A 15,135-nucleotide genomic window follows, 5' to 3' on the forward strand; every position below is an offset into this window, starting at 1 on the left:
AGCTGCAGATGAGCTGCCCTTAGTGAGCAGAATGCATTTAATTCAGAATGTGGGAATTCAAGTCAGTGTCACACATGAACCAGAGTGAGGGCAGGAGCTGCAGAGTCCAGAGCTTGACTGGATTCTGATTTCTCCCAAGATTCACATGTTCAGCTGAGTGGTCTGGAGTTGTTTTCCAGGGTTCAGAGAGGTTTTTGTCTCATTTCTCCTCCACTCCCACACCCCTCTGGCTACTCAGCCTGGTGGGGATGAGAAATAGTCACTGAACTTTATTGCTTTCATAACTAGAGGGCCAGTCCAGCACTTTAATTAGAGAATCTCATTTTCTTAATTATGGAAGAAACTCAGAAGCTGTAGTAATAGGGGAAAATTTCAATTAAGATTTTTTTTTAACTTGTACTCTTATTTTTCTGTGTTGAAATAGAATGGTTAAAATTGAGGTTTATGACCTGGTTATTCATATGTGTCATACTGTCTACAAAAACAAATTTATTTCAATCTCTCCACCTTCTTTTCCTTTAAAATTTTGTAATTTTATCTTTCAGCTTCCTGTTGTTGCTACACTTAAATGTTTTCTTTGACCTACCTGATTTTATAAAAAGGGAGCTTTTTAGTCTGGTAAAAACCATGTGACCTTTTAAACACCATAGTGCAGGAAGAAATATCTGTGTTTAAACATGAAAGAATGAAATGTTCTAGTATTTCAAGAAGTAGTAGCTTTGCAAAATATAAATAAACACTACTTTTTTTTACCTTCTGTGGAGGGACTTTAAAGGTGGGTTTCTGCTTTCGTATGGAAATGGAAAATGGAAATGGAAAAATGGAAATTAGTGCTATGAGCCATATAATTGCCCTTCTGACACTGCATCACTTGCATGAAGATTCTCTGATTTTTAAGTGGAAAATGTTGAAATGATTGTGAAATCCCTCATTTTTCCTAGAGCCTGCTAGACCCACAATTGCAAGAACTTTTATCCTGTAGTGTTTTCAGCAGCAGTGGGTGCAATCCCATAAGGATGAATGTACTATAGAAGGAAGTTTCAAGAAAAAAAACCAAATCAGATGTTGCCTCATTCTGAGGTTGCCTTTATTGCAGTTTTTATTGAAGTCTGTCATTATGGTGCCTGAGTCACCTTTCCTAAATAGAGACCAGCATTTGTATGACAGCCAGAGAAAGAAGGACAATTCCAGTAAAATGAGAAAAAAACCCTTCTCAAGTCACTGATCCCTTGCAGTACAAACTATTTGGTTACATGGAACTTTAGGCTGCACAAACTGTTTAGCAGCTGTGTCTCTCTTTCTTTTGGATTCACCTGCACCAAGCTTGAGATCCCAGTCAAAATGAAATAATGTTGATTTTTCCACCTCTATGCTTGCCCTTCATTTATAAACAGCACTGCTCATTCAGCAGCATTAGCTGCATTTATTTCATGAACCATTCAAGAAGTTCATTGGGATATACACAAATAATGGTATAGAATCAGAGATGGGCTTGGGTTGGAGCTTCAAGATTTTCTTGTTTCACCTCCAGGACACTTTCAGGTTGCTCCGAGCCCCATCCAACCTGGCCTTGGGGAGTCCACACCCTCCAAATTGTATTTATGAGTAGCAATTCTGTCGAACCATATTAATCTGGCAGAGAAATAAAACACCTTCAGATGTAACTGAGTGCTGATCTAATAAGTGTTTTCTGTTGCAGGGTGTCCCAGAGGATTTGTTGTTTTTTTATGACCATCTCCAGAAGGGCGGCGGAGTCCTTCGAGTGAACCATTGCCTCCTGCTCTACCGGTACCACCCCCAGGCTGCCACGCACTCTGTCCTAGAGTAAGCTGTGCTTTCCAGGAGAATTGCAAAGTTGGATTTGTCTTGGATCAGCAGCAGCAAAGATGGTGAAACTGCATTGGGGTTTTTAATTAGGATTTTTAATACGTAAAAATTTCACTGTCGTGTTTTTTGACGTATGAACCATAATGTAAAACAATATTTTTTGAAATGTTGTGGCTTAATTTCAAAATCAACCGCCTCAATATTTAAAAAGTAAACAGAAACTTGTAGTACCAACAAAAAAGGTCTTTTGAAAAAAAAAAAAAAGAACCAGACCAAAACCAAACCTTTAATCTGATAATGTGCTGCCTTTACATATATTATTTTCTTATTTTAAAGGGTCTAAACCACCTAAATCAGATAATGAGGTTTGAAAAATCCTTGAGGATGTTTAGGAGTAATTATCTCAGGTGCTTCCTTGTAAGCTGCTTTTGTTGCCTGCTGCCTTTCTGGGCTGCTCAGCCCCTAGAGGAGGTGTTAAATTGCTGATTCCTCTACGTGCTGCAAGCTGAGCCCAAGCTGTTCCCTTCTCTTATGCAGTGACATTAATAAAAAATTACATGAGTTGTGCTGTCCTTTAGGAATCCCATGCCAGAATCACAGTGGTAATTAAGTAAACTGTTTTCTTACTGATTAATGATATGAGTACACCTTTCAGTCAGTCCTGTTTTTATGGCTTTGTAGAACTGACCAGTAAAAATGAACATTTCTGTGTACATTTTTGTTGTCCATCCCTGTATTGCTGCACATAGTGTAAAACAAATAAGTCCCATAAATAGCACAATCATGGTTAATGTCACTACAGATCTTCATAAATGTGAATATCTATATAAAATCATTTAACTATGGAAAGGTCATTCCAGCAAATAGTACATATGCTTTTGCTTTTGCAAACAAGCATGAGATAAATTATTTTCCCCTTTATTCATGTTGAGATGTAAAGATTTCTTTTTTTTTTCCTCTTTTACTGTGTGATCCTTTTGGCACTTAGTGACCAACTTTTCAGCCATGCATTATGGGACGCTAAAAACTCTTGGAAGCCTTTTGCTTCTGTCTGTGGGAAAGCATCTAATTCTTGGAAATTAATTTGTTTTGAATTTACTGCAAGCTGCTGCTTATTCAGATCTCCAAGGCTGTGTGGCACAAGCACCCTGAATTACAGCATCCTGGGGGAATGTGGAAATGCTGTGAGCTCTTTCAGATGTGCAGGGTGCCTGTCCAAATTGGCGCCTTTCTTGTCTCATTCTAAGAAATCAGGAGAGCTGCTCTTCCTCTTGGCTTCCTGCTGGTACTACTGGGGATGATATTTGGGGTGGCTTTCCAAAACATGAGGTTGTGCAACAGCTCCTTGTCCTGGCTCATTCTCTTGTTTGTTGCCCGAGTTCTGAAGGGTTGCCCAGTGTTTGTGTCTGGAGACCGAAATGAACGTTGAGCAAAAAAGAGATGAATGGACTCATCACAAAGGTTTAAGTTTATAATTTAAATTTGGTCTCGCCTAATTTGCCTCTTGGTCATTGCACCTTATTTAATGCATGTTCTGGCTTTTCTAGAAGCCTTTTTCTTTATATGGTGTCTTTTGTTGAGCAGTTTTCTCTGGTGTTTTGCTTTTTGCCATTGGCGCAGGTCATCTTTTAAATTTTGAGTTAGCCTTGGAAGTAGTAACTCACCAGCCAAATTAATATCTTGTCTGAGATCAAAATGATGTTGTAGGAAAGTTGATTTTTTTTTTTTTTAAGACTGGTTTCAGTCTTAAAAACCATAGCAGGACATTTTTATACAAAGGTGTGTCATTCATTCTTTCCAGTCACTCGTAACCTGTGATGGTTTCAGTTTATGTGGGTGTCTTCCAGAACCTTCCAGGGGGAAAGAAGCCTCACAGCATTTTCAGACTTCCTAAAATATGTGTAAAACTGCTTGGCAAGTGACATTTGGTTCTTTTATTGTTTTAGTTAGTACATATAATTGTAAACAATCATGTGCTTTAGGTCATTTCCTACGATTAGTATCCTTCTGGAACACATATCTGGAGTTGAGAATATCTGTGAAGCAGGAAACTAAATCTTATTTGCATTCTCCCTTACCCTGGAGGCATCAGTCTGCATTATTAAATGTTTTGGGTGTGTGACAGAATCTGTATGAAGTTCAGTGTCTGTGTTTAGATTTCATTAGGTGCACGCAGAAATATGAATGTTCTCATTGTCATCTCATCCAAAGCCTGTGATGGATATCTGCTGGATTTTGAGAAACTTCTCTCAGCTAGGAATTCACAGCACAAAATCCCACTTTTCATATCTCTTGGATCTAAATCACTTTATTTGGTGTTGTACCCTAGGGTTGTGTGTACTCAGTGCTGCACGGCCACATTAAATTGATGTGAGACCATAGCAGAGTTTAGAGTGAGGAATACTGGAGTAAGAAAGTCTAATGTATAATAAAAACATGTTAAAATTGGTAGATTATTATCTTGCCAAAGGGGAGAGAAAGGAACTGTATATACAACAATACCACACTGTGAGATGAAAGTGAGCTTGGATTGAGGTGAGCAATAAAACATTGCACTTGTCTTCAGGTAGTGCAGCTCATCAAGACAGGTGGTTGGGGCATGCACTAATCCTTGGAGCAGTTTACAAGTTTTTAGTCAAGACAAATTTAATACATATGGAAAAGAGGGTTTGTACTTTCTGTCCAAGATCTGAGCAATTCCCTCTTACACAGAAAAGGTGAAGTGCACCTTCAGTAATTTCAGTTCCCCTGTGCTCAGAATGAGCATGATGCTGCTCTGCAGAAATAAGCAGAATTACATAATCTATTGAAAACATCTGGTTTCAGGCACTGGGAGCTTCAAGTGTCATCTGAGCGAAGAGGAACAGGCATTAGTGTGAAACACACATTTGGCTGTTCCAGAGGTGCTCTGAGGCCAGGCCTTGGATCTGTGGTGAGCACAGGAATGCCTCCTTCATTTCCTGCACAAACATACACGGCCAAAAATAGGCAGGAGAGAGGAATAACATACTCCTGTAGAGCTGAAATTAAGATGAGGTCAACTGCATTTTTATCTTCTATGCTTGCATTTGGCACTTCAATTAAACATGGAAACTAATGACCTCATTAGATTCTTGAAAAGTAAATGCCATTAACATTGATAGTCTCTGTCTCTCTTAATAAGCCTTTCATGAAAAATAGGCCACAATGCAAACCATGCCTCAGCTAATGACCCGTGACCTGAAGATGAACTCAGACATTAATAGAACCTATTAACAGTGTAAATGTAATAACTCAGTGGGACGATATAGTCCAGCAATTAATAAGTTCACATGAAGTTCAACAGAACAACAACGGCAAAAAAAATCAGTTTATTCACCAGTGTGGCCAAGGTTCAAACAGGATTTATTTCTGAATTTCCTGTGGATGGTAAGGGCCTTGAATTCTGTGTGCAGCACTGGCTGTAAGGGATCTGCTTTTTCAGCTCTCACTGTGATGGTGAAGTTCTCTGGTTTATCCATCAGGTGAGATTCACCTCTCATCCAGAACTCTCTTTCCCTGCTATCAATAAAAGGGCCCTGGAAGAGGATGCTCACTTGGGCAGCTGCTCTTCCTGCCTGCTGTTACCTGAGCACCGTGCAGGGCCAGCACAGGGAGAAAAGGTCAGATTTATGGGTCTATAGTATTTCTGTGGATGGCAATCCATGCCTAAAATTCCAGCACTGTTCAGGATATTGGGCTTGTATTTCTGCATTGCTCAAGTACTTGTACATTTGTCTTTGCTCTGTGGATTCACTTATGTGGCCTCACTGGGGGAAGGAGGGGAAAGGCAGTGCAACAATATGGCGAGGTTTGACTGAGCTCAGACATTAAATCATGTTGCTTTTATTGTCACATTATCTTTCATTTCAAAATAGGAGTAGAGCAGATGTTTCTTGACTCCTGTATTCAGTCAGTAGGGTCACCACACATTTTTAACAGAGCTCCATTGTTGCATTTCTTGGGTGGATGGTCTGGTAATAACTACTTGGGGCTGAGGAACACACGGTGTAGTCATTCTCACCCTCTGCATGAATACCCTCGTTTCACTCCTGCAGGATTTTGGCTCCTCTTCTTCCTCCTAGGCTCCATAACTGATGAGCATTCAGGGGCCAGGGCAAGTGAGATCTGAGGAAAATTATGTGAGCCTCAAGAATGACATTTTGAGTGGAAATACTCCTAACATTTCTTTTAAAAACTGTGACAACAAAATGAAAGGAACAGGGGAAATAATGTATTTCAAGATTTGGGGTCAAGAAAGAGCGTTAGGATATGGGGACAAATTTGTACATTGAGAAGAATTTTGTCCCACCTTCTGGCTGAGGAAAATCTTGTGAACTGAATACAGGCTTGGACATGGTACTAAAGGCTGCTGCAAATTGCTTACTCTAATCTTTTGTGAGATGGGTAGGAAAAGCTGTCTTGATTTGGAGTGGTACAGAGTAATAATACCTCCTAGGTTTTGCTGGTGGCTGTGAATATGTAATGATGCATAATCTGAAAATGGCTGTGAGAATCATCTCTGAGTAGTGGTTTGTACAACTTCTGGATCGTTTCAGGCATTTTCTTTAATTACCCTTTGCACGTTGCTGCAGCTCCTGTCTGCTGCACCTGCACTGGCTGCTGAAGGATGGGAAAATGGCATTCCCTTATGCCTCGAGGCAGGAATCCCAGTTATCTCTTCTGGAAACATCAAAAAAAAAAAAAAAAAAAAAAAGTGGCAACTTAGGTGAACCAGAAACCTGAAGGGAATAACCGAAACTCTCTCCTTTGACACCTGTAACTCCCTGCTGCCTCAGCCTGTGGGATTGTTTGTGCAGAGGGAGTTCTCACAAAGATGAAGCCTGTGAGTGCCACTCTAACGTCTCCCCTCAGTTCTGTGTTTAGCTGGTGTCTCAGCTTGCACTGTTAACAGTATTTCAGGGTTAACTCAAGACTTCAAAGTGTTTGATAGAGTTTTTTCATTGAAAACACACAATATGGAGGTGTGAGTGTCACTGTGATATTTGATGAAAAATCCCTTCGCCAGGATTTTTCTCCTGAGAAGCTGAGAAGCCTCAGAAAAGAAATGTAAACAATAATTATCTGATTGCTTGGAATGTGTTTTGGAGGTTACTTACCAGCAGGTGCATCTTTGATTGGTTCCATGTGAATTGTTTTTAATTAATGACCAATCCCAGTCCAGCTCTGTTGGGATTCTGGTCAGTCACAGGTTTTTATTATCATTCTGTTCTAGCCTTCTGATGTCTCCTTTCTCTTTCTTTAGTATAGTTTTAGTATATCATTTTCTTTTCATATCATATCATATATCATATCATCCTTCTGAGAACTTGGAGTCAATTCTCATCTCTCACCTTGTCCTGGGACCCTCACAACACCACAACAATGTGAGCTTCAAATGCTTTTCTGTGGGCATTGTCATAAGAATGGCTCATAGTGATGCAAGCAAAACATCCCAACTGCTGGGTATACTGGCTTTGTTTTTACAACAAAGTACATATTTAAGAAAGTTTTTTATTGTTGTTAAATGAAGCTGTCTGACAATATTCTTGTGGTTGAACAACAACCCAATTAATTTGGAGTTTAATACCTTTCATACCCTTTTATTTCAGAGTGCAGTTTTCTTACAAACTTTGCCCACTTGCTTTTCCAGGAGAACATTGATAGGTGAGATGAGTCAGTAAATCTCCTTCAGTCTGAAATCTCCATGTGTGGTTAACAGCTCTGAGATTTGGTCTGATTGAACTTTACCTCAGGAGGGCACTGAGGGTCTCATGGCCTGGACAGCAACCACAAGTGTCTGGAAGAGCCAACACTGCTGTGCTGGGACAGCTTCATGAAAATAAAAACATCTTTTATAAGCCTGCAGGTAGATTGCAGTGTTTGCACCTAGAAATTTGTTACAAGTTCTTTTCATGCCTTGTAAGGCTGCCTGGTTTTTTAATTTAGTTTCTTTAATGTTGTAAACTCAAGTGGAAAAGAAACTTGCCAGTGCCACTCAAGCCAACAGTTCCTTTAGAATGTAATATGGTGTTATCTTTCTGAAGTCACATTTCAAAGGAAAATCACTTTTAAAAGCTCTCCATTTATGTGCAAAGCAATAATCTTCCTTTTTAGACACACACAGAAATTCTAAAATGCCTAGTAAAGTGATCCTGGAAAAATACTTGACCTTCATATTTTGTTTCTTAAACTTTCCTTTGGGACTGCAGTATGCTCTCATGAACATGGAAAAAGGCAAGTGTCAAAGGATGCCAGCAGCACTTAAAGCTTTTCAGCAGGAATGCATCTTGTGGTTGCATTAAAAGAGATTTTTGATCAAATCCAAAATTTTCTTTTTCCCCATTAGTTGAAATGCTGGTGCAGAGCCATCATCCTTGGAGCTGTGAGGAAATTTTATTTGTGCACGAGGTCTTTTCCAAGTTATCAGAGCAGGATCAGTGATGAAGGATGAAGTGAGCAGGATCTGGCTGTGCTGAAGTGAAGTGGGGTCACTGGGTCCTATGAGGGTTGTGTGGTCTTCAGAACATAACTGGGACTGTGAAGGAATGATGCAAACAAGAAAATGGAAAACTCCACTTGAAGTTTGCCTTAAATAAGGAGACAGCACTAGGGGTCCATCAGAATTTCCTGAAAGAAAGTTACAGCTCAAGGTGCCTTGTTCAGAGATGGATGTTGGGAAGAATCATTTGTCAAATTGAGGAAATCAATTTATTCTGTCTAGGAAACTGTTTAATAAGGCTGGGGTGGGTTCCTAGTTAATGAATATGAAATGAATGCTGGAAATAAAGCAGATGTTTTTAACAGCAGGCAGTTTTCTTTAATCCATGATAAATGTTGCAGTCTTAAATATTGCATTATGGGCTAGAACACACACTCAAAAAAAAGCTGTGGTTGTCCAAGTGGATTTGCCAGTTGGGAGAAATGGACCATGAACAAACTGCTTTCCTTGACATTGTTTTCTCTTTCTGAGAACCTGTCTTGAACTTGTGGAAGATGTCAGGAGCTCTTCAGTGTCTAAGGCTGTAAACCTGACCAAATGTTTTTTGTGTGAGAACTTCCATGGAATTTCTTTTCTACACTTCCCTCAGAAATTTCCAGCCTAATGTTCTGATGTGATTTTTGGAATTTTTTTTGGAATTATATGAATCCCTTTGGTCAGGTTTACCTGTAGGTGAGTGTGTGCATGTGCACATAGCTCTATAATAATGCTAAAACAAAATCTGCCCTTTTTTCCACCTCTCCAGGGAAACCATCTGGAATCACCGAGTCAGGTTCCTCGAGGACAGAGTCCTGAGCTCCTGGACATCATTCACCATTTGGAATGCTGGCAAGCAAGGCAAGAAGCTCTACAGGAGCTTGTCACCAGCTAATCAGAAAAAGGTGAGCTGGAAAGTGACATTTGTACAAACCCACTTCTTCTTCATATTCTTCTAATCTGACCCAGCAAAATTCTCATAAGAGATTTTGTCCCCAAAGTTGTAGTTGATAATTAACACAAATTGGGGCAATTCTCCATATTCTGTGTGATGTATTTCTTCTTTTAAAATGGCATGGTATTTTATTTAGAGCTCATGGTGGGCATGGAGAGCAAGAAATGCACCATATCCCTGGTAAGCACAGTGGAGGGTGAGACACAGCTGTAATTAGCAGGTTCCCAGGGGGAGTAGAGCAACTCTTTATTTGGGTTGTATGGTGCTGAACTCCCTTGCCCAGGGTCATCCACAGCTGTGTAATATTTGCTCAGTTCCAAAGTGGATACTGGACACATCCCTGGCCACTGTGACTCCCTTTGGAAAGGGATTGATTGCCATAAAGGATTTGATTGCCAAAAAAAGGGTTTGGTGTGGGCTGAAAGGGAGAGCAGAAGCTGCTGGACATGGCTGTCCATTCACATTCAGCTGAAAATGCTGGGATCTGGCAGTGGCAGGTATTTCTCAGGATAGATTTGTCCAAGAGTCTAAATACCTTATTTTTATAACATATTCCTGTGTGCAATAACTTTGTGTTAGATAAAGGCTTTAGGGCTAATGTCAAATGGCTGTTACTTATAAAGAGCCACAGAACATTCATTTTATTGCTGCATGTGTTTTTCTTTTCTTAAGAATATAGATGGGAAGACAAAATGACAAATACATATAAAAACCTGATTAATGTTGTGGCCCTCAGACCACACACATATAAAAAAATAGAAGACATTTGTATACACACAGTTAGAATTACTGAATAGGCATGGGAGTAAATGTACAAAGTAAAAACTGAACTGAATTTCCTGCTTGATATTCCAGTGCCAATGCAGAGCCATCCCTCAGTCATTGCCATCATGTGGCAGTGGGTGAGCTAGATGAAAAGATATTAAATGAATCAATTCCTTCATTCAGAGAGGACAGACCTGTCCATTAAATATGATTTTTTAATTGATTGATTTATTATGACATTTATGTTCTATATATTATTTCATGATTATATATAATAATAATAATGACAATTATATTTTATTTATAGATATAAAAACCTATAAAAGTATAAAGCCAACTAAAATTAAGTTTAGAATATAGCTGTCTAAACTTAATTTTAGTTGGTTTAATACTTTAAGTCAGTTTAGGCTCCTGAGATTTGTTGTTTGTTTGTCTGCATACTTTTATTGAGATGCAGAATTTCATCAGAAGTCCTGACTGACTTTGGCTGGACTGTGGAGTCACTGCAGGGTTGTTTTCTCAATTGGCACCAAGTACCTGCAGAAAATTTGGGACACACACTCCTAGGATAAAAAAAAAAACCTCAAAAAACCCCTCCTACATACATCTTGTATTATTTTGTAATTTTGAAACAAACCTGGACCCTACTAAATCCTCAGGAAGAGAATTAAATCATTTGAACTGTCAGGCTTAGGGTGTGTATGAAAACATCTTTTTCAAGCAAAAAAGAATGTTTCTAGTATTTTTAGAACCTGGTAAACAAAGCAATTGCATTTCTTCTGCTGACAAGGTCTTTGTGGGATGTTGAAAAGCCCAGCTCTGCCCTGTGCCAAAGAGCATTGTTTCTTAGAAAACAAAATTCAGGCAATTCCAGGAAGCAGCAGTCTGTCTGTGTTCATACTCACTAACAAATTATTACTTTAGTTTGTTTGGGAAACAGTGTGAATGTGAGCTGTGGTTATGTTAAAAGAGAAAAGAACACCTCAGCAATTCTCCCTTTTCCCTCAGCCATCTGTATACTGAATATTAAAATGATGCTTTGTCTCCAAAGGAGTCAGGCAAAAATCCAAGGCTCAGGACTTTTGCTAAACAGCAACACACGAAAAAAATTATTCCACTAGTAGGTTTTTTTATGAATTAATTACCATGATCTCAGTATTCTTAGGGAAATTCTGCTTCCTGGCTGTCCCCTTCTTGATTCACACTGCTGACAGTGGTTCAGTATTAGCATTTCTGCAAGGATGAAGTCAAACAGGCCTTTTTTTGTTTAAAACACATCCGTTGTGTCTATAATTTGCAGCTGAAGATGGAAACCAAATGTTTTTTGGGATGCTCCATGTGCCTGGAGGGTTTCTGAGCTGTCTTGTCTGCTCTTTTATTCTCCATCAGACTTCAGCTAAAAGGAGAACTTGAGCATTAACATTTCGTGTCATTTCCGATGGCTGAAAATAGAGTTCCAGGGGCTCATGGAAAAGCAGGGGAAAGGCCCAAATAAGCATCAGCTCATTAGTGGGCTGGAAACAGTGCTTGTACACAGCCAGACCATGCCATTCCTCTGTGACAACAGAAAAAGTCTTTTGAAGGCCCTTTTCCTTGGCTCATCCACCATTTAAAATCATCCATTGGGTTCCCTTTGCCTTTTTCCAAGAGCACCATCACCAAACCTTGTGTTGCAGCTCTGGTCCTTCAGCTCATCCCCACAGCCAAGAAATGCTCACATTTTGCAGCATTTTAACCATTCTGAAAGTGTGTGAGTGGCACTATCAGAGCCTGGAGTGGGGGCATGGAAAGCAAGGAAACATGAATAAAGAGGAGACTGTTACACCCACCTCCACAGTGGAGTGGCAGTGTGAAAGCAAGTTAAAAGCCTCCAGAACAAGGAAAGAGATGAAATTTGAAAGTTTCCCTTAAATCCAGGTATAAAACCTGCTAAAATGACATGGGGTAAATCAAGGCTTCATTTTGGGCTGTAGTGAATGCTTCTTGGCCAGGAAAACTCCCTGTTTTTTCCATGTGGGAGGAAGTGCTGTTTGCAAGCCCTGTTTTGTCAGCACAGAGCTGTGCACACCCAAAAGGTGCCTGGCATCACTCAGATTTCCTCTGCAGGGATGAGTCTCTGGCAGGGAGGTCCCACTCCTATGAAGGCAGGTGTGTGTTGTACATAACAAGGGAAATGTTTCATACCCAGTGTTCAGCAGCTGATTTTGCATGTTGGATTCTGGTGTTAAAATTCTCCACTGGTTTTGTTGTGGATATGTGCAAAAAGGGGAAGCTGCTGCTGTTTTCAGTGGAATGGTGTCTAAATGGAATAATGAAATGCATTCTTGGGATTTAAAGATATCCACAGTTACTGTCCTGGCTGTAGTGCTAAAGAGGGGAAATAAAAGCAGCTCCTGGTACAGAAAATCACTCAGATTGTGGCTGGTGCTTCCATGGCATGGCAGAAGCTGTTCATGCCCCTGTGTGGCTCTTGTCCTGTTTTTTCATTAGCTGTATCTGTGTGAACTTGCATTGTAATGCTTTCAGTTGCTTTGTTTTGACATGAATGGCCAAAATTGATTTTGCTCTTGCAGAGATGTATATTAACATGCTCCTGAGGCTTTCTACAAGCTTCAATGAAAGAATTATAAATAGAAGAATTAACAGGGTTCACTAGAAGTTTAAACCAGCTGTGGGATTCCATGAGATGGGGAGGGAATGCAGCAGGGAAGATCTGCTCAGTAGGATTTTGCAGGTTGTCTCTGGATTTTGCTCAGTAGGGTTTTGCAGGTTGTCTCTGGATTTTGCTCAGTAGGGTTTTGCAGGTTGTCTCTGGATTTTGCTCAGTAGGGTTTTGCAGGTTGTCTCTGGATTTTGCTCAGTAGGATTTTGCAGGTTGTCTCTGAATTTTTTCAGTAGGGTTTTGCAGGTTGTCTCTGAATTTTTTCAGTAGGATTTTGCAGGCTGTCTCTGGATTTTGCTCAGTAGGGTTTTGCAGGTTGTCTCTGGATTTTGCTCAGTAGGGTTTTGAGGTGTCTTTGTCTCACCTTTGTCTCTTTGGAGGTGACTCTGAGGACACCAGCTGATGTTAGGAGGAAGGGGAAGTCACAGTGTGCAGGTGACCATTTATTGGAAGGGTTTTCCAGTTTTCTGTCAAGTTCCACTCAGTTATTCACTCTCCCATGTGGAACTTGCCTCTCATGTCCTTCCAGACCTGAGAATGTGCTGATTGCAGGTTGTTGCTTTCTGTAAACAGCTTTTACAGACCCCAGGTGAAAACAAGATGGGGGAAATAAAATCCTGTGAAGATCATTCACCATAAAAGGACATCATTAAGCTGATGAAACCTTTCAGTTTTTCCATTATGAAATCTGAGTGGAATGGGAAGTGTGAGGAAACTCTGTCTGCAGTACCCAGCCAGTCACACAGGAAACAAACAATTAAATGGTGGTTGTGCAATCCCAGCAGGGCTGCAGCAGGCAGGTAGCCCCAGCTGCACCCCAGGGCACCCTTCTGTCACTGGAGGAGGATCTGCTGCCTTCCATCTCCTTTCCCCAGGGAGGTCTGATAGCCCCAGCCTGGCCCTGCTGAGCCCCTGTGTTTATTAGGAAGAGCAGCCAGAAAAGGGCTTTTATCTTCCTCAAGCGTGTCTTCCCCAGCAGAGGTTGTTTCTGAGTTAATATCTTATCTTTTCAGCAATGTAAACTTTCTCTTAGGAGGGAGAAGGCAATTTCTCCTTTTCCCCTTACACCACTGTTAGTTGCAATCCATATTTATAAAAATGTCTTACAGTAGTTCCTTAGCTTGGCTCTGGCAGAGACCCAGCTGGCTCCTCCACTTTTGAGCTGAGAGGATTAGCAGTGTCCTTTCCTTTGGAATTTTTGTAATTGTGCAGATTTTTATACATGTTTAAAACAAAACCATGTAATAATTAATATATTTTAGTAATACTGAAGAGTGATCTGAGGACTCAGTGTGTCATACTGCCAAAGAGTAATTTTGCTAAAAGGAGAGGGGGGGAAAAAAAAGCAAATGGAGACTCCTTTATGGCTTTATAATTCATGGTTTCTCACAGGGAGATAGGAGTTCATGTGTGGATAGATGTTCTTCATAAAAGCTCCAAGAAAGAAAGCCATTAATGCAGGAAAATAAATAGGTGTCTCTGGGTTTATCCTGATAGTGTATAAAGTAAATAACTCCCATAAGCCTGATGCCCTGGCTTCTCCTTATAGGATAAACAACTGTGCCTAAGTCCTGTATTTAGACTCCAAACACAGCTTTGCTTTAATTGGAAAATAAATAGTGTGTGTCAGAAAAAGAGTTGCCTTACATTTTGGCCCACCCACATGGTGTGCAGGCTGCAGGAAAATCACCCATTCAAGTCTGACCTGTTTTTTACTACTGTAAATACCAGGGCTAAGCTGCCTGAGCCCATTGAGAATTATACAGGGAAATACCTCAGTGATAACAAAAAGGCTTTGAGCTCTTTGCATCAAAAAGGGAAATTTGTCACAGGCTCACCTGTGTTCTTTTTCTCACTGAGGGGTTTGTGTGGGGTGTTTTGGGGGTTGGGAAAGGGCAGAGTTTTCTACACCCAGAAATTGGAGTGATGGAGTGAGAGGGAGAGTTGGAATTAATGGCAATTTAGTGGTACAAGAAGTGTCTTTGGAGAGAGACTGTTTACATGGGGATGTAGTGACAGGACAAGGAGAAATGGTTCTAAACTGACAGAGATTGAGATTAGATATTGGGGAGGAATTGATTCATGCTGAGAAGTCCAGGCACCACTCAGGGGTTTCTGTTAACTGGGTTATAACACACTGAGGGTGAACAGTGAAACTTTCCAGCACAGATCTTGCAGCTGAATTCTCAGTTACTGACAGAGAAGTGTAAATGGAATTTCTGTTTACCTTGTGTCATAAGTTTTGGTGGTTTATTTTGGCTTTTATTATCTATAAGAGCATAATCAGCTCCAAAAATAGCTTCATTTATTGGACAGTAAATCAACATATTGGACTTTGTTCCTAGAACTCTGTTGGGTTGAAGGCACATCTTGCTAAATATTGGTTGTTATGATCACAGCTTCCAGGGCAGTAAAACACAAGTGGTAGGA

At 40.2% G+C, this 15,135-nt stretch overlaps 1 protein-coding gene across 7 annotated transcripts in view; it reads left to right on the forward strand.

The window, feature by feature from the left end:
* B3GNTL1 (UDP-GlcNAc:betaGal beta-1,3-N-acetylglucosaminyltransferase like 1) overlaps positions 1-15,135 on the forward strand; it is a 109,772-nt gene that overhangs the window by 84,191 nt on the left and 10,446 nt on the right. For all 7 annotated transcript variants that reach the window (XR_011683428.1, XM_071452935.1, XM_071452936.1 and 4 more), the window contains 2 exons: positions 1,700-1,824; positions 9,093-9,228. Coding sequence is in view for 6 of the 7 variants with exons in the window: in XM_071452935.1 (XP_071309036.1) it covers positions 1,700-1,824; positions 9,093-9,228 (261 nt within the window). In the remaining variant the exon portion in view is untranslated. The remainder of the gene's footprint in view (positions 1-1,699; positions 1,825-9,092; positions 9,229-15,135) is intronic.

Source organism: Agelaius tricolor, unplaced genomic scaffold (assembly GCF_023055355.1).
Source record: "Agelaius tricolor isolate 1412-34295 unplaced genomic scaffold, bAgeTri1.0.p SCAF_35, whole genome shotgun sequence".
NCBI classification, from domain to species: Eukaryota; Metazoa; Chordata; class Aves; order Passeriformes; family Icteridae; genus Agelaius; species Agelaius tricolor.